We start from the raw sequence: 18,346 nt of genomic DNA on the forward strand, positions 1-18,346 counted from the left end.
CATGGGATGTCACGTTCTTTGCATCCCTTGGACACAGCATAACTATCACATACTCATGAAATATGCAGAGGTGTAGGACTGCCAGCTACAGATCTACGGTTCCTGTTGCTGACTCTCATAGACAGCTCTCTAATAGATTCTTAAGGCCACTGTGCTTCCCTTGTCAGTCTAGAAGTGTAGCCTACAACTGGTGTTGACAGCTTTCCCTTTAACTGTAGCAGTTTTCTTGTCCTCCAGTACTGTTTGGAGTGCGCAGAGGTCTCATCATTTTTGAATCTCATCTATCCTTTTCTGATTTTTGAAGGATTTCAGTTCAGTCTTTGACACTGCTGACGTGTCAGTCATCTGTCTTGGGCTAAGAGCTCTTAAATTTCTGGTCAGAATGTTAATAATATTTTTAATCCTCTTTGTTAGTAAATAATATTCTCATTCCGGGGAGGATCCTGAGGAATTTGGCAGAAGGCTTGCTCATCACTTTCTATGCAGATGAGACTAGCTAATCATGTTGTGGCATGTGGCCATGAGATACTTAATGAATCTTGAGACTTAGAGAATCTAGAGGTGGGAATGCTGATTTTTTTCCGTCAGATGTGTAGCTTGCAGTGTGTGTTACCTTCCAAGTCACTGTAGATTCTAAGGCTCTGACCATCTGTCATATTTATTTACTGTTAATAAACCTTTACTTTTATGCTTTTTCCTAGAGTGTGGCAGGAATGTTTTTTGCATGATTTTCTCATTCAGAAGGCATAGCAACAAATGGGTTGAATTCCTTGCTTTTTAATGAGCTCTCCAGTGACGTTGCACCCACTTGTGTTTCCTGCTGGGATGCAGACAACAAGCTTACTGGAACTCTTCGAGCACCAAAGAGAGCAGGTGGCCTTGATGTTGCTGTCTTGGCAGTGGCATTGTAAACATAATTTGTTCAGGCAGAGATTCGTTCAGCAAACTCTACTGTATCACAGTTCTCTGTCAGCAGAATTCCCAGGTACAGTCCAGCTGCACCTTCAAAAATGAAGTCAAAGTTAATCTTATCTCTGAAAAATTGCTTTCACCATCCCCCTTCTGTGAAGTTAAAAAGGTTAATTAGTAAAATTCTTGACTGCCCATTGGCCCCATACGTGCTCCCCAACATTTGATTTGAGCCATATGAAGATCTTAGTCACGGTACCATTCCAAACTGATAAATTATTTTCCCTTAACGTGTGGATAACAAAAAGCACTCTTGGAGTGTCATTCAGGAGAAGCAGCACTTTTCAACTATTTTTGTCTTAAAAATGATAATTGAGTTAAATTTTGTCTTAATCCAGATTTTATGAAGAGATTATAGGATTATTTCTTTCTGGAGCTGTTCTTCAAGAGCATTTTGCTATCCTGTATGTGGTTATTGCTTGTTTAGGGATACCATTACATGATTTTTATCTGATATAAACCTGTTCTTTTTTGACTTTCTGTGTTAAACTTTCTCATTTGTTTTTAGATACTTAAAATTTGGGGTGATGTTAGAGGTTTTCATTTGTTTTCTTCCTGCTTTCTGAGGGCAAATGTATCACAAAATGCCTACCAAAACAAAAACAACAGTAGACTTGTTTTCTTTTTTGTCCTGTTTTAGTTTATCTTGCAACCGTAGCTGTGTTATTCACTAGAGGGAGAACATTCTCTTTCTTCTATGAGAAATTTTCTGCTTAGTAGCTGAGAGGGTTCTACTAGGTTGAGTAGTACAATTTTGATACTGTTAACATTCAGGTGGTCAAGTGAATACAGTAGAGAACAAAACATGATAGTATTTACCTGGCCTGAAGAATAGCTTATCTGTCAGTGTAAAGTCTGCTTGGAGTGTCTACCCATCCTGTTAAAGGTACTGTGATTTTTATTTTTTTTTCAGTGTATTTTTTTCTCATCCGTGATTTTATTTTATTTTTTTTTAAATATGATTAAAGCCTTTCAATTATTTTAAAGTTACAATTTCTGTTGAGGTCAGATAATGTGGTTAACCTTGGGATTGGTCTATCTCCTGTCATCTTAGGGAAGTTTCCTGCTTGTCAGAGGCTTGTGTTTGTAACATGGTGGAAAGAATGCCCAGTTGTATCTCACCCTCAGATATTTACCACCTACTGCTCTTCCACATTGGTGCAGACAATTCTGCTGGGGAGACTTGGACAGAGAATACTAGGAGTGATTATGTGGCTCTGGAAGTAGTGGTCAAAGGCATGGGGGGGACCATTTCATTTTCTCAGTCTTGTGAGTGAGGCAGGAGATCTTGAAGAGGGATGAACTAACCTGTATGTGTCAATTGTTGTTGATGCATCTGGTTTTAGCAACAGAGTTTTGGGCTTTTGTTGTCATGGGGACATTTTTGAGTATTAATGGTTGGTTGGAAGAGATAAAATCCATTTAAGTGGGATAAAACATTTTTGCCAGCAGGCTGGCCACCCTGATTAGGAGAGCTATGAACTAGGAATAACAATGGAGGGAAAGGACGTCAATCAATCCACGAAAAAATTAGCTGATGGGGTTGGCAAGCAAGCAGTGTGGGGTAATTTGAAGAGGATATATCTCATACTTGTCTGTTTAGAGGCCTTGGCAGACCAATTCAGGTGAAGCAGAGGTAGTTACTGGAGTTTTTTTAAACAGTATATTTTCAAAATAGCTTCTTTCTACATTCTCTAATTATCTTTGTCTAGAACTTTGATAATACTAGGATGTTCTCCCCAGAATTGTACTGAGTTCTTTATTCGTGCAAATAAAACAGGAATCTACCTTTAAATAATTGCTGATATATAAGGCACAGCTTGAAGTTGATTCAAGCTTACATAGACATGTGAATTATTATTATTTGAACATAGGTAGCGGTTACTAAACCTAAGGGGTTTTCTTTTTTTTTGTTTGTTTGTTTTCTCCCCAAGTCGTAACTCTCTTGAAATCACAGAATTTAAAAGGTACTGAGAGGCTCAAGTCATTGTAAACTGACAAGTCTTCGGCCAGTGTTGAGGAGGATTGCCTAGTGTACCTTGTTCACTTTAAATAGGCACTTTTTCATTCCTTTATTTTGTATTGAAGAGTTAACGATGAACCTTAACTGTATATAAAAATGGGAGAAATAGTTAAAAACATACTGGAATGTGAAAATGTTATGTGTGTTTTAATATACATGTAATTTGTAGTAGTAGTAGTTACTTTTGCTCAAAGAAGGAGGGATACCGGCACATACAGTTCTATGGATAGATTGAAGTCGGACTGCTAGAATCCCACCTAGCTGCTCTCCTCTTTCTACAACAGGAAAAGAGGAGAAAGCAAGATGGAGAAGCTTGTGGGTCAAGATAAAGAGAGGGAGATCACTTACCAGTTATTGACAAAAATGGATGCAATCTGTGCAAAATTAATTAATTGCCAATTAGAGTAGAATGATGAAAAACAAAAAACAAAAATGAAACACATTAACTGAATTCACCCTTTCTACTTCCCAGTCTCAACTTCACTCCTTCATTCCCTTCTTTTCTTCCTTTCTCCAGTAGTGTTTCTAACATGGTGGAAAAACTGTCTAAACTTATCTGACCCTTAGGCATTAATCACCTGCTCATCTTCCATATTGGTGCAAACAGTTCTGCCCTCACCCCATCCTTCTTCCACTTAGAGTTGCAGTCAGTTCATAACGTTTCTGTGCTGTTCCTTTCTCATCGCACTTTTCCCATGCTCCAGTGTGAGGTCCCTCCCACAGAATGCAGATCTTCATAAACTTCTCCACCATGGTCCTTTCCATGGGGTGCAGTGTTTAAGGAAATAGACTGTTCCAGTGTGTGTCCCCCACATATACAGATCCTTCCATAAAGTCTGCTCTTGTGATCTCTCCATGGGGCTGCATTTCCCACCAGGAGCCTTCCCCTGCCTGGGCTCTCTGTGGGCTGCAGCTTTCTTTAGGTCTGATCCACATGCTCCACTGTGAGCTTTTCCACAAGGTACAGTATGGAGATCTGCACTGGTGTGGCTGTCTGTGGGCTGCAGAGAGACAACCTACAATCACAATTAGTCCATTCATGTGCTTCATGGGAATCTGAACCAGCACCTGGAGGACCTCATCCTTCTTCACTGACCTTGATGTCTGCAGGGTTGTTTCCTTCTTGGTTTTTTTCCCCTCACTCTTCTCTCAGCAGCAGTGATTTTTATGCTTTCTTAAACGTGTTATCCCAAAAGTGGTACCAGCAACAGTAATGGGCCCGTGGTGGGCCTGTATTGAAATAGGCAGGAACTTATATCACAGAGCTGGGTCTTTGTAGTCACCTGGCTACCAAAACTTTGACACGTAAACCCAGTACACTTGCCTAATGCAGCATCACTTATAAGGTAACTGCACATGGCCTTAATTTTGCTTTGATTCTGGCTATATGTTTGATGTACAAAACAACAGAAGTGAATGAGAATAGATTTATCGTGTCTTTTGTATAAAGGTAGCCAGGAGTCTCACCTCTTAAATTTTAGGTGCATGTGTAAAGAAATTTGGTTATGATGGAGTAAGCATGCGTCTTTGTATTCTCAGCCCGTGCTGGTATCTGGTGTCCATAAGAAGTTGAAGTCAGAGCTTTGGAAACCAGAAGCTTTCAGCCTGGAATTTGGAGATCAAGATGTAGATTTGGTGAACTGCAGGAACTGTGCCATAATTTCAGACGTGAAAGTGCGTGACTTCTGGGATGGCTTTGAAATAATATCTAGTAAGTAATACTTACAGCTGACTAGTTCTAGTTTAACTGAGCAGTTTATATTCCTACCTTCAACTTCTCGTTTTTCGATATTTTCTCAAAAAAAAAAAAAAAAAAAGTCCTGACAATCAGTATCATCCAAAGAAGCCATTTCTCCTTAATTGTTACGCACCCTAGAAAGTATTCTGTTGGTGAAGATGAAAGCTGAGCTACTGAAGAAAACTTTGGCATGTTATTTTGGTGTGTCAAAAAGTGATTCATTTAATGGGAAACTATTTTTTGAACTTTCCTGGGTGAAATTAATTATCTGTTGTTGTTATTATTAAGACACTAAGTGATTTGGCTACCCTTGTTCTCCTTCCAGCATCAGCATTTAATGTTAAACTAAAGGGAAACTGCACTAAATAAACCTGATGTTATGAAGTACTTCTGTAGCAGATCTTTTGGAAGTACAAATATATTTTTATATGAATAATGAATAGCATACCTCATGTGATAACTCAAGATCTGCTTTGAGAAACACTTCTATCAAATGTGGATGTGGAAGTTAACCAATTAAAATTCTTGGGGATAAATCTGACTTGTATTGTGCTGGTCAAATTAAAGAGCTTCTGAAAAACAGGGAGCACTGTTCTAGATTGTACACACCTCCAGCAGAATGCTCTTATATTTACAAAAATTTAGGGTTGTGACAGTTCATTGCAATGCTGCTGTTTTTTGGAAGTGTTGTCTATAAAATGGCTTCTGTACTGAAGTGAAAAGAAGTTGCTGTGGGCACATAAGAAAAAAGGTGAACTACTAGACAACATAATGGATTGAATATCGGATACCAATAGCAAATAAGGTGATGGATTTTTAAACAAACAATATTATCTTCAGTAGTCATATCTAGTCAGAGAAATCCCAGCTTTTGACTTGTATTTGTATCGTTCCAAGTATACAGGATTGTATTTTGTACTGTAAATTTTCATACTGTTTCTATTGTTACTCAGAAATAAACAGTCTAGAAGGATATAGTTGTGTGGTCTTTTTCTATAATAACTGTAATTGGCAGACTTCATGAACACTTTTTTTGCAATGGTCATTCATAAAAATAATGAATTTGTGAGTCAAGTTAACCTCAAAATGTTATTTGTGATTTGTCTCCAATTACCCCCTTTCAGCAAAATCAGCTGTTGCATTCCTTTTAGACAATGCCTTTACCTCTCTTTATTTGAGAAACATTCAGATTCTAGGTTGGAAAATTGTATAAATTTTGCAAATTTATTTAAAATACAATTTATTTAGTGTTGGGGTTTTTTTTCAGCCATGTGCCATCTCTAAATTAGAGTATTATTTGATACTTGTCCCAAGATTTCACACACAAAATCATATGAAAATTATCTGGGGATTATATGATTCTGAATTCTCTGCATTAAATAAATATCAGTTTTCTCAAATTTTTAATTTTTTTAAATTTTTTTTAACCAGATTGTCATTTTCTTATTGAAGGGTCACAGAGCAGCCTCTTAATTTGGAGGTAGTATTGAGGCGGTCCCTGAATTATGTTCTATGATACTTTATTTAAGTCAGTTTTAACCTTGTGCTGATTACTTTTAACATCTGTGAGTTCTAAGAGGAGTTTGGACAGTTTGAATTGTGTCTGGATCATTCTTAGACCTGGCTTTCTTTGCTGATCAGTTTTCTGGATTTTTGACCCATAAATTATCCGGTCTTTATGTTCTCCTCTAAGTAGCTTTACATTCTGTCATTTCTGAGTAGCCTTCCTATAAGTTTCTTCTCCTACTTTGGAAAAAAAAATCTTTGAGGAGTTCACTATCTTGAATACAGCAAGTTCTGAAACATCTTTAAATTTAAATCCCTGAGCATTTCAGTTCACTTGAATTTCTCTATGCCTAGCTCGTCAGTGTTTGCTCTGTTTACATCAGTCATTCTGTTTGACATACCTGCAGTTCTTCATTCCTTTTAATTTAAGTAACATCTTTTTTATTTTACATTGCAAACTCAGGCTGTCTTCTGTAGCCTGTTGATTTATAATGCAGAAGGAGTTCACAGGTTTTTAAGTCCTAGTTTCTTTTATGTATTTTTTTCTATTGGTGCTCTCACAGCTCTGCTGGGTTCCACAGTCTGGATAAAGCCAGCTGCTTTTTTGGCTGACAGTCATTGCTATGGTAGAAAATGTTGAAGAATATTACTTTCCAGGGAGAAAGATATATGGAGGTGGCAAGCTGCAGTCTGTCTTCTTTTTCATTTGATGTTTTCCTATAGAGTTGTGTCAAATCTGTTAGAAGAGTTTCTCTCTACTTATTATGCTTAGTCTTCTGAGTCGCTATGTGTACACACTTCCAGATATTTTCATAGTCATTCTAACATCTGAGCCAGCACAGCAGTTGTTGAAGCTGAAGGCTGTCCTCTTTAGTAACTGTTTGCCATTTATCATTCTGAGTATGGTGTATCGTGGTTTATACTTCATACTGAAGTTAGGATTTATTCAGAGAATTAGCCAAGAATTTTAATTTTATGGAAGCCCATCTCCTCTTGAAATGAGACATAAAACTTCTTTAGACTTCGTTGAAAGTAGTAAGGCAGAATGTTTTGGAAATGCTTGTTTTTCCTGAGTTGAAGAAAAACTTACCAGTTGTGCAAGACCTGTGAGGCTTTGCTGTAGACAATGACATAACCTGTCTAATTGATAAACTGTTATTTGACCATATTACAGTAATATTTGAAAATGTCCAAAAAAAGTCAGGACTGGTTTTGCTGTGTAGTGTAGGAGCTATTGGTACAAAACACATATAGCTTTAAGAAGGTAAGATAAAACATGAGTAAATCCTCATTTTTCTTGCAGAGCGGCTCAGGTCAGAGGATGGTCAGCCAATGGTACTAAAGTTAAAGGACTGGCCTCCAGGGGAGGACTTTAGAGATATGATGCCTACAAGGTAAGTACATCTTAACATCAGTACCTATAAGAGTGCTGTGTAGGCACTACATAAATGTTGGTGGTAGAACTGAGGAAAATAACGCTCTTGTTTTCTCTTTGCTCTCTAGGTTTGAGGACTTGATGGAAAATCTTCCTCTTCCTGAATATACAAAGAGAGATGGCAGATTGAATTTGGCTTCTAGGCTGCCAAGCTACTTTGTCCGTCCTGACTTAGGTCCCAAAATGTACAATGCCTATGGTATGTGAGAAGAGTTCTGCAGATTTTAATGACTTCTTAATGCCACACCATGAATATAATTATCAAAGCTCCGAGAACTTACCCTAGATCGTGCTTGTATTTTTTGAGTTGGTCCTGCAGTCTGTACCTATGCTAGTTCTGTCTCATTTTTGCCATTTTTTGCATTGTAGTTTACAAGCAACGTGCGTATAAGTTAATTTCCAGTTATTATTCAATACCTGTAATAAGCATAATACTGAGACATAGTTCAATGAAAAGTTCATATATTTTTGAGACCATTTGCTACAGTTAAATAAATACTTAAGCCAGTGGCTAAATGGGCTCAGCTTTGGCTTGACCTGTCTTATTTATTTATTTGTGACAGTACTGTCTTGGAGCTGGCTGAAACTGTGTGTGTCTAAAAGTAGATGTACATTAGACTTGAATTGTAAGCAATTGGTTGAACTTCTGAAAAAGCAATTGAGGCACAATTTATAAAAAATGTTCTGTATGTCGGTATGATCTCACTGTAATTACAAATAAGGGGTTAAAAAAAGAGAATAAATGAGGGATTATAATGAACATGGGCCATTTTTTTTAGTGTTCTAAGGCATCCAGTGTTTTGATTTATGTATTATTTTACATGTGAGTTGAATAGAGAAGGTTCTGTCAAGGAGCTTACGATGTAGTAAAAAATACACAAATAATATTGCAGCAAGAAGCAAAGTAATCAGTGGCAGTTAACTTTCTTTGTGTGCTGCTAGTTGCCAACAATTCATTTTGTTAAATTTATCTTCAATGTCAAGTTTTCTTTTCCAGTAGATAAGAGTTTGCAGAGCGAATGTTGGTGGTATTTCTTAGTATGGAATATAACTTTCCAGTATTTGATCCTCCTTAAAGATAGAGATCTTGGTCTAAATACAGAAAGTATGATACTTCTTTTACTTTCAAACAGAAAAAAAAAAGTTAGCTAAGTCTGTGTTCAGAGGTTATTATTATTTTTTTTAATCTTTTTGACTTTATAGCTGCTTTATAAAATGAAGGGTGGAACTAGGAATAAGACACAATTTTGACCATGGTGAATGAGAGTCACTTATTTAGTTTATTAAATGTGTCACAGTTGTAAATATTTGGCTTTGTTTTTTAATGTGTACTGAAGAAAAGCTCTTAGTTGTGAGGTAAAGGCTTTCATGTTCTTAGCATTTTCAAGCATCAAGATGAAAAAACAGTAATTGAAACTTAGTGTTAATCAGTTACCTAAATAAAAGGACACATTTATAGAAGCTAACCATGAAGAAATCCTGTTCTGTTAAATGGGTTTTGTGTGTGTAAGATCCTTAAATTTTCACCGATTTTATATATTTATATCTAAAAGGTTTAATGTAGGAATTGATATTGATCATATATTTCCCAGCATATTTGTTGTGATTTAGACAAGTAGAAAATATTTAAGGAAACAATGACCTGCTATATCTAGCAAAACATAGGATTTTTTTGGTCTGGAGGTTGTAAGGCCTCTTATTTAAGGTCAGTAACTAACTGTCTGGTTTTTGGCATTTTTTGTTTATTCATATTTGTATTTCAATTGTACTTTCTTTAAGCACAATTTTACAATGTTACAAACTGTCTAAATTAGTTGTGGATGTTTTTGATAAGTACTGCACAGTGAGTTGAACATGTTCCAAAACTTGCTGATACAGTTTTTATAACCTCCTAAATTTCTTTCGTTACTAGTTAGAGGAAATGTTAAAGTAGAGAGTGCTACTTAAGGATCAGAGGAGGAGAGAATGTCTTATATGAGAAAGTAATAGAATTAAACAGTAAACATTTGAAGTCTCTTTCTAATCATTAGTCATAGCCATTTCTGAGGAGTGAGATCATCCAATGTATAAACATATAAGTTCTCGAGTGTGTAGGTGCTTTTCTTTACTTGGCTGTAATCTGAATTGTTAATGATGAATTGGACAGCGACTCCATGTGATCCATTGAATTCACAGTATTTTGTGGCTAAGTATGATAAATTAATTAACTTCTGGAAGCCTGTATCTGTCTCCAAGCTAAAGAAAACAGTGCCAGAGGATGCATACTACCATTGTATTATAAATGCAAAGTTCTCTACTATAAATTGTTTCTCTGAGGGTCATTTATTCAAAACTGTTGCTTTATAAATTCAGGCTTTATTTTTAAAATGTTTCTTTTCTTATGATGAACTATACTATTTGCTGTTAATTAGTATTTTTATTTGTACAGGAAATTTTTTACTAGTTCCATGTATGATGTAAAAATTACATTGGTCCCTGCTTTCATTGCTGCATTAATGTTGCAATCATTAAAGATTTTTCAAGAAGGTTAATTTTTAAGTAAGAAGAATTTGATCTAATTTTATGCTCTCTTGCAGGCTTAATCACTGCAGAAGACAGACGAGTTGGTACAACAAATCTGCATTTAGATGTGTCTGATGCTGTGAATGTTATGGTGTATGTTGGAATTCCCATTGGGGAAGGGACTCATGATGATGGTAATGCTTGGGAAAGCTGCTTTCTGTCTGTTAAAAATCGATTATGTTGTTGAGAACAACTATATATTTTATTGCTTAAGTTTCTCATAACAGAGAGACATAACCCAAATACACAAGGCTCTTTTATGTGTCTGTAGTGCATATTTAAAAGTGCAATAATCTTTGATTGGTTCCCAGCTGTGGAAGCAGCAGAATTTTGTTAGAGATTAGGTAGGCTTGCCTCGATAAAGTAGGAGAAAAGTTACTCTTTCTCCTTAATATTTGAGTAATTGTAGCTAGTTTGGTTTGAATTAATTGGCTGAGGCTTCTGATTAGCTGTCAGAGAGCACACTGTTTTGAATTTTGTTAAGATAAAGCTTGAGGCACTTATTGTACTCTACAATTCACCATGCTGCAACTGCTGCAGTTTCCTGTTTCAAAAGGTTACTTCCTGGCCTGTGTGCCAGAAATCAGAAGCTTCATAGTAATACTGCTTTAATTTGGGTTCCGCTTGCAGAAGTTTTGAAAACAATTGATGAGGGTGATGCTGATGATGTAACAAAGCAGCGAATCCATGAAGGAAGGGAAAAACCTGGAGCACTGTGGCATATCTATGCTGCCAAGGATGCTGAAAAGATACGGGAACTTCTCCGGAAGGTATGTTTCTGACAAAGAAGGCTTGAGCCTGCAGGATTCAATTATAAGCTTAATTACACCAGACGAATGCTACAAATTGCTATTGACATAAAGTGTGAAGGTATTCTAATGCTGTCTTTGAGAAGGTAATTAAGTGGGGTTTTTTTCCCTAGGCTTTTTAGCTTAGTCTAGCGTCTTCATGCCGACACACATCTCACTAAGACCTAGGTGATCTTGTTGCAAGTAGCGTCCCTTTGAAATAGTTTAAGATTGTGTTGTATTTTTTGGTGCAGAGCTTTTTGTGAGCCAACAGTATAAAAGTGTTGTGTCATGATGGTTTTTTCCTGTTTGTGTCTTGGTCCTAGGTTGGAGAAGAACAAGGCCAAGAAAATCCCCCAGATCATGACCCTATTCATGACCAAAGTTGGTATTTGGACCAGACCTTACGTAAGAGACTCTATGATGAGTACGGTGTACAAGGTTGGGCAATAGTGCAGTTCCTAGGAGATGCTGTGTTCATTCCCGCAGGTGCTCCTCATCAGGTAAGCATGTCAACTGTAGGACATACTGACAAATATAATTGAATTTGAAGCACAGTAGAACGTCCAAATAATGCAGTTATCGTTGCTGACTTAAAACTTCTTTCTCTGTGTGTGCAGTTCTTATAGGAACTGTATGAATTGAACTTACGTTAGTAAAAACAATACAGATACCTGAATTACATTACGGTAGTGATAGAATTAAGGAAAAAAAAATACTTAGGATGAATGGTTGGAAAACATTAGTGTTGCTTTAGCCTGGGGAACGGAATTCTGAAAAAGTGTGGGCATTAGAAGGGAATGACTTAAGGAAATAACTGTACATAGTAGCATATAAGGGAAGATAAGAGGACATCTGAGATGTTATGTATTTTGTTCCGTTTTCAGTGTTAGACGTACAGTTCTGTATGAAACAAAAATAGATTACAGTTCATTTTTCTGATAAGTCAATGCAGAAGAACATAATGTGTTTGCAGTTTTGTGTTTTTTGTTTGCTTTGGTTTGTATTGTTATGTTTGTACTGTATGGTTTGCTCCAGGTCCATAATTTGTACAGTTGCATTAAAGTGGCAGAAGATTTTGTATCTCCAGAACATGTGAAGCACTGTTTCCGTCTGACACAAGAGTTCAGGCACCTGTCTAATACTCATACAAACCATGAGGATAAATTGCAGGTAACCAATTTAGGATGATCGTCACAAAATATATGCCATGTTTCACCAAGTTTGTTCAATATCTTGTGACTAATGATTTAGAAGGAATAAAATAAACCAAAAACAAGTTTACTCAACTTTGGAGGCTCTAATTTAGTAAATATTTCAAAAAGTAATCAGTGTATCTATGTCTACAGTATTATAGAAACAAAAGTTAATAATAAACTTCTGACTTTCCCACTATTGGACTAGTGCATGTGTCATTTTCAGGTTGTAACTGCATGAATCCTGAAAAATACTGTCACATAGCAGGAAACAAGTCCTTACTAAGAAAAGAAAAAAGCAGTGCTGTGTTTTGAAGAGGTGTTTGTTTCACTGGGGAAACTTGTATCTGTTTCTGTGTTGCCTAAAAGTTGCTCTGGAAGTGAAGACTTACTTATTTAAATTAGTCCTGAGAAGAAAATGGAATGTGTTGTGATTTTAAAGAAATGCAAGTCTTTAGCCAGTAATTATGCACAAAATATAGTATTCACTGAACAGAAAAGGTACACTGTAGGACTTAGTGCCTTGAAAACATGGAGAACACTAAAATCAAGAAAGGTCTCCTTATATGAATGTATGCTTCTAAGGAGCTAATTATCTGCATAGTTGGCAAATGTTGTCAGTGTATTTGTTTTTTTATAATATTATGCATGTAGAATGAAGGGAGGTGAAGATCTGCCAAAAGGCCATTCTTGCAAAAGTGAATACTTGCTATTTAGCCAGCCATTCTCCCAGGAATTTCACCCATGAACATCAGAACTTGCATGTTAATTCTCTCAAAGAATTCAGTGAAAATTTGCTATAGATTTCTATATGTTTTTTGCATGGGTTCTTAAAGTAAAGCAGAAAACTCAGCTCTAGTTCTGAAGAATCCAACTTCAAAATGGATTGTTTTTCATCTTTGTAATTTTTAATTTCTCATTTTTCATATAGTATTATATGCATTTTTCATACACTTGTTTTTGTGCTTGTTCTATAAATATATGAGGCAGAATAACTAGCGTAAGTCCTTAAACTGTCACACATATAATACAAAATACGGTGAGATCTTAGGTATACCAGTGGTGGTGTTTTGCACATGATGGTGCTTTGAAATTAGTAGAGCCAGCAAAGTTAAGCTACTCATTTAGTAATGAAACTGTTCTGTTCAGTAGCTAGAAACTAAATTCAAGTAAACTTAAATCTGAAAAGTCAGAAACGAGATATCACTTTAGATAATGAAACATGGAGCAGAATGCTGTGGGAACTAGTGGATTTTTCACCTCTGATCTTGTCTAACCTTCTGGAAAATGCACAAATTAAAAAAATCTCTGGGCTCCATACAAAAATAGCAGGACAATTTGTTGCATTTTCTTAATTTAGACAGAGTTTAACCATATGATTTAAGTAAATAAGTTGCTGACCAAAAGGTCAGTAAATGAATCAGTGCGAGTCTCTGAAATATTTCTGCAGTGACTGTTTAAATTTTGTGCTGTTAATATCCTGAAGCAGTAATAGCATACTTAATGTACTTGCTAACCAATTACAAATTCAGCTACCAGAGCATGAAGAACATGGAAAGAACGTGGAAACCACTCCTTATTAGTGTGGAGAAGTTGATTTTTTTTTTTCTTTCCTTCTATTTACAGGTGAAGAACATCATCTACCATGCGGTGAAAGACGCTGTTGGCACACTGAAAGCTCATGAATCCAAACTAGCTAGATCATAGGAATTGCTAAGTCCAAGCACCCTGTGAAGTAAGCCTTTTGCTCACAGTATATACAGGGACTGCACCTGTCTGCCTCTGCAGGAGCAGAGGCTTCTCACTAAGAGCTGGTGTGGTTCGTATTATACACTCTTCAGCTACTGTTTTCTACGCTGCCTCAACACTGAAGGTCTAATGGAAGGTTGCACTTCTACATGTAGAATTCCAGATTCTAATGAAAGGTGCCATGTCTCTTTCTTGTGGCCTTTTGCAAAGTGGAAGAACATGGAAACCACTTGGTGTTCCTACATATTATGGTCAGAAATGGTGTAAAGAGTGTGGATGTTTTTCCTCATGCCTAGTTAGTCTCCTTGAAGGTAGCGAAATTTGCTGGAGGTGGGTCATCCTACTGCAGACTTAGCTAGGAGCTGCTGAAAGAGTGTGAGTAACAGTAGCCCAACTGCAGAAAACTTCCCATGTGAGATACAGGCCAAGGAAAAAGACAAAGCTATTCTCTGCACTCCCCTTCTTGCAGCCATTTCCCTATACACTGTAGAGTTGCAGAGCTAAAGGGAGAACCCACTTTTTTTCCCAGGAGACTCCAGAAACAGGAGAATTGTGTATTTAGTGAAAAACTAGGTTTGTAGTTAAACAGTTAATATTTCATGAAAGTAGATATTTTTAGTATTTTTGAAGTACCACAACTGTTCTTGGATTTTCAAGGAAAGGCGTATTACATTTAGTCTTCCTTTCAGTAAAATCAAGAAGTGATTTTTAGAAAGCAGTCTAAAATAGCACAAAAACAGCCAAAGGAGAGTGAATAGAAATTGACAACCCACCTTCCTTACCCATATTCCTCACCCATCTTCTCCTGTCTCCCCTCTGCTTCCACAGAATGAGAAGTAAAAAGGAGTTTGAACTCTGTTCTCATGTGGAGATGTTGTACATCTCTACCTGCACTGGCAACTGCAGGCAATAGTTTTTCCAGTACCAGTGCTAGCTGAAAACATTTATCCTTTCCAAAAGCAAAGGAAAAGTTAACCTTCAAGTGTCAACTGTCCAGAACTATTTTAAATAAAGTGTTCCTGCTTGATAGAACTGTATTCAGATTTTACTAATGTCAGCATTGATGCAATGAATTTCATTGTCTGGGTACATGGGGAAATATATCTACCTTATATCCAGCTGTACTGTAGTGCCACCTGCAGGCCTGTTAATATGTTCACGGTTATTTCATTTTTTTAAAATAAAAGTCATTTACTGTAACAGCCTGGGCAGTTTCTTTCAGACTTGGACCTGATATTCCTGCTATTAAGTTATCTTGGCTTCTGCCTCTGAGTAATGTAAACTACCTGGTAACGTCTTGCCATGTGTCTGACTAGAAGGCTTGGATATTTTATGTCTGGAGTCCCAGATGCTGGGACTACCTGCAGATTATTATTATTTTTTTTTTTTTTGCAGAGGTAGTCTGAGAAGAGGATCTATTTTTGTCGTAAATCTTATCTTTTGTGCAGTGCTCCTTGCCTCTTGTTATCTTTGTACCGGGTTGGGATTTGGACTGTCCCCCTCTGCTTTGCTCTTGTGAGGCCCCCACTGTGTCCAAGCCTGGGGCCTCCAGTACAGGAAGGATGCAGATCTTTTCAAGTGAGCCCAGAGGTGGGCCATGGAGATCATCAGAGGGCTGGAGCACCTCTCCTGTGAAGAAAGATTGAGGGAGTTGGGAGTATTTAGTTTGGAGAAGGCTCTTTGGAGACCTCATTGCAGCCTTCTAGTACTTGAAGGGAGCTTACAAGCAAGAGATGGACTAACTTTTTATACTGTCTGATAATGATGAATGAATGAAAAGGACAAGGGGGAATGGCTTTTAACTAAAAGAGGGTTAGATAGTAGGAATAAATCTTTAACTGAGAGCGAGGTGAGGTGCTGGAACAGGTTTTGCAGAGAGGTTGTGAATGCCCTCTGTTTCTGGAGACATACTCAAGGTCAGGTTGGATGGGATCCTGGGCAGCCTGATGCTAGTGGTTGGCAAGTCTGCCTATGACAGGGGAATTGAAACAAGATGATTTTTAAGGTCTCTCCAAACTAAGCTATTCAGTGATTGTGATCTCCCTTAACTGCTTCATACAGATAGCAAAACTTGCAAACTGAAGTGATTGTAAAATTGTTTTTAAGATTTGCAAACAGTAGTTTTATCACAGGGTTTTCTGGTTATGGTCTTGTCGAAGTAGCATCTTTGAAATGTGGAATCATAAGCAAAAATGGAGACAAATTTTTGAGCAGAGGAGAAATAAAAACTTTGGTTGCAAGTCTTAAGATTTAGTTTACTGCAGTCATGACGTGTATGCTACTGAATGCTGACTTTCTATTATGGAATAGAGCTGCATAAGATAGTAGGGAGGCAACATATTTTTAATATTGGCTTTATGCTCTGCCCGTCTTTTAGCCAGAATCCTATGATATCAATCAAATGGAAGCAGGGATTCAGGCTTTTACAGCTATATACCTGCCCAAGTCAATTTAGATTGCATTCACAATACAGAAGGTTTGTTTTGTGTTCAGCTGCACAAGGCCATAGTTAACACTGTTATTCAGCTGTTTCACAGAGTCTTCATAATGCTGCATGGGATGCACACATCTCTTTCGGTCTCAGATTAGACTGGAGACATCATTTATTTTCCTTAAAGATCTCGCTTCTTATCAATTCAACAGCTCTCTCATTCGATATTGATTAAGAAATGGAACGTTCTGCAGAGGTTAATTTTACTAGACTTTATCATTTCTCTGTTTATAAACTGTATTCTAAGGCAGAATAAATATGAAAAAAGTAACTGAAACATTAGCTGTGATCCATTTGCTAATCCTCAACTAAATTCTTAGGTAATCTCTTCTGGAACCTGAGGATGTGGAATCAGAACTGTAGTGGAGAAGTTAGGTGTCAAGCAGTAATTTGGATTTACCTGCAATAAAAATAAGATGAAAGAAGTTAACAGGCACAGATATTTTTTAAAATATATTACTTATGTATGTATAGAACTTAACTCTCTTTTCTCACATTTTCAGTTAAGAAATAATGGTTGAGATGTATGACATACGCTAGTGACTTGCTCATCCATCTAGCATATCTTACAAGTATTGCTTAGGTAGAAAATGTATGTGGAAATACACGACGTGATTGAAGCACAGTATGAAAGCACCTGTGGACAGTGCATCTTAGAGGCTTTGGTTACTGGTAAGCAGCCACACGTTCTTATTGCCACCCTCAGCATTTTCCGTAACGTCCTATGTCCATCTGGAAAGCATAGAACTGTTTGTGGTCGTTCTCTCTAATTGCATCTTAGAGCCTGAAATCAGCCCACAGCTTCTTTTCTTCTTAAGTAGCAGAGTTTCTTAAGATTCCTTCTCTCAACATGTGGAGACCAACTGTGTACATTTTGCTTACTCAGGAATTGCTTACTGAGACCCTTAGTTATTCTGCAGGTTTCTTCCAAAACTACTCTTGTGTTTTTGAGCACTGAGTAGTTGCTATTTCTCGTAATTACAACAGCTTCTGCCTGAACCTCTTTGGCAGCATCTCCACATCTTACCTGGCATTGGTCTAAATGTAGCTTTACTCAAGTTTCTCTGCTCAGGGAAGACTTCATTTCTTTGCCTGGTTGTTTAGACCATGGTGTGGCCAATTATCACCTATTTTAACCATTTGTAGAATACATTTGTCACAAGTTAACTCAAGCAGTAGCATATCTGGTAGAAAAATAGCCTGAATTTGAAAGCAATTTTTCTTCCTGTCTTAGGTAAGTCTTACAATCTCAGTTATACAACATTATGCAATATAAGTAATAACTTAAAAAAAAATACTACTAACAAAATATCATATTCTTTTTTTTTCTTAATTTGACTTGCAGACAGCTTTTGTTACAAAAATAACCTTTCAGTACCAGCAGTTTCTCCTTGTGAGAAGGTAAGTGAATGGACTAATTTACTGTTCTTCTGAAAGAAATAGAGCTTCGTGTTAACTATACACTGCTATCTTCAAATGCTTCTCCTGGACTTGTTCTAAAGCTCAGTTTGCCACTTACCAATGAGCTCCCACTTAAGGTGTTCATAAGTCTATTTGCATTACTAATGTTGATGTTCGTATTTTGTTGTTTATGTCGCTATTTATTTATAATACACTGCAAATATTCAGACTGTTCCTCGACGCATTAAACAATTCAAAACACTAAGGCACTCTTCTTTTTCCTGCTGCTTACTCATGACGCAGTTCTTTAGCACTCCCAGTCTCTTCATACATTGTACCCAGCATGTCTCCAAATTTTCCCTGTTCTATCAGCATCTCACTCACCTGAACGTGAACACATTATTCAAGCTTCAGAGCTGTTGTCAGCCTGCTCCCTGATAGGAAACTGGTAGGAATAAAAATAGCTATTCTTGTGAGGGAAGTGCACG

General features: G+C 37.0%; 1 protein-coding gene across 4 annotated transcripts in view; it reads left to right on the top strand.

Moving 5' to 3' along the window:
* Window positions 1-15,166, top strand: part of KDM3B (lysine demethylase 3B) — a 47,680-nt gene extending 32,514 nt beyond the window's left edge. For 3 of the 4 annotated variants that reach the window (XM_065734942.1, XM_065734944.1, XM_065734943.1), the window contains 8 exons: window positions 4,532-4,703; window positions 7,540-7,630; window positions 7,740-7,870; window positions 10,248-10,367; window positions 10,864-11,003; window positions 11,348-11,524; window positions 12,060-12,194; window positions 13,844-15,166. In XM_065734942.1, coding sequence (XP_065591014.1) covers window positions 4,532-4,703; window positions 7,540-7,630; window positions 7,740-7,870; window positions 10,248-10,367; window positions 10,864-11,003; window positions 11,348-11,524; window positions 12,060-12,194; window positions 13,844-13,924 — 1,047 coding nt within the window. In that variant the 3' untranslated portion in view covers window positions 13,925-15,166. Of the gene's footprint in view, window positions 1-4,531; window positions 4,704-7,539; window positions 7,631-7,739; window positions 7,871-10,247; window positions 10,368-10,863; window positions 11,004-11,347; window positions 11,525-12,059; window positions 12,195-13,843 lie in introns of those variants that run through there. The other variant, XR_010622111.1, reaches the window with a different exon arrangement.
* The last annotated feature ends 3,180 nt before the right edge of the window (window positions 15,167-18,346 follow it).

Source organism: Cyrtonyx montezumae, unplaced genomic scaffold (assembly GCF_038088225.1).
Source record: "Cyrtonyx montezumae isolate F1298 unplaced genomic scaffold, pur_monq_1.0 scaffold_18, whole genome shotgun sequence".
NCBI classification, from domain to species: domain Eukaryota; kingdom Metazoa; phylum Chordata; class Aves; order Galliformes; family Odontophoridae; genus Cyrtonyx; species Cyrtonyx montezumae.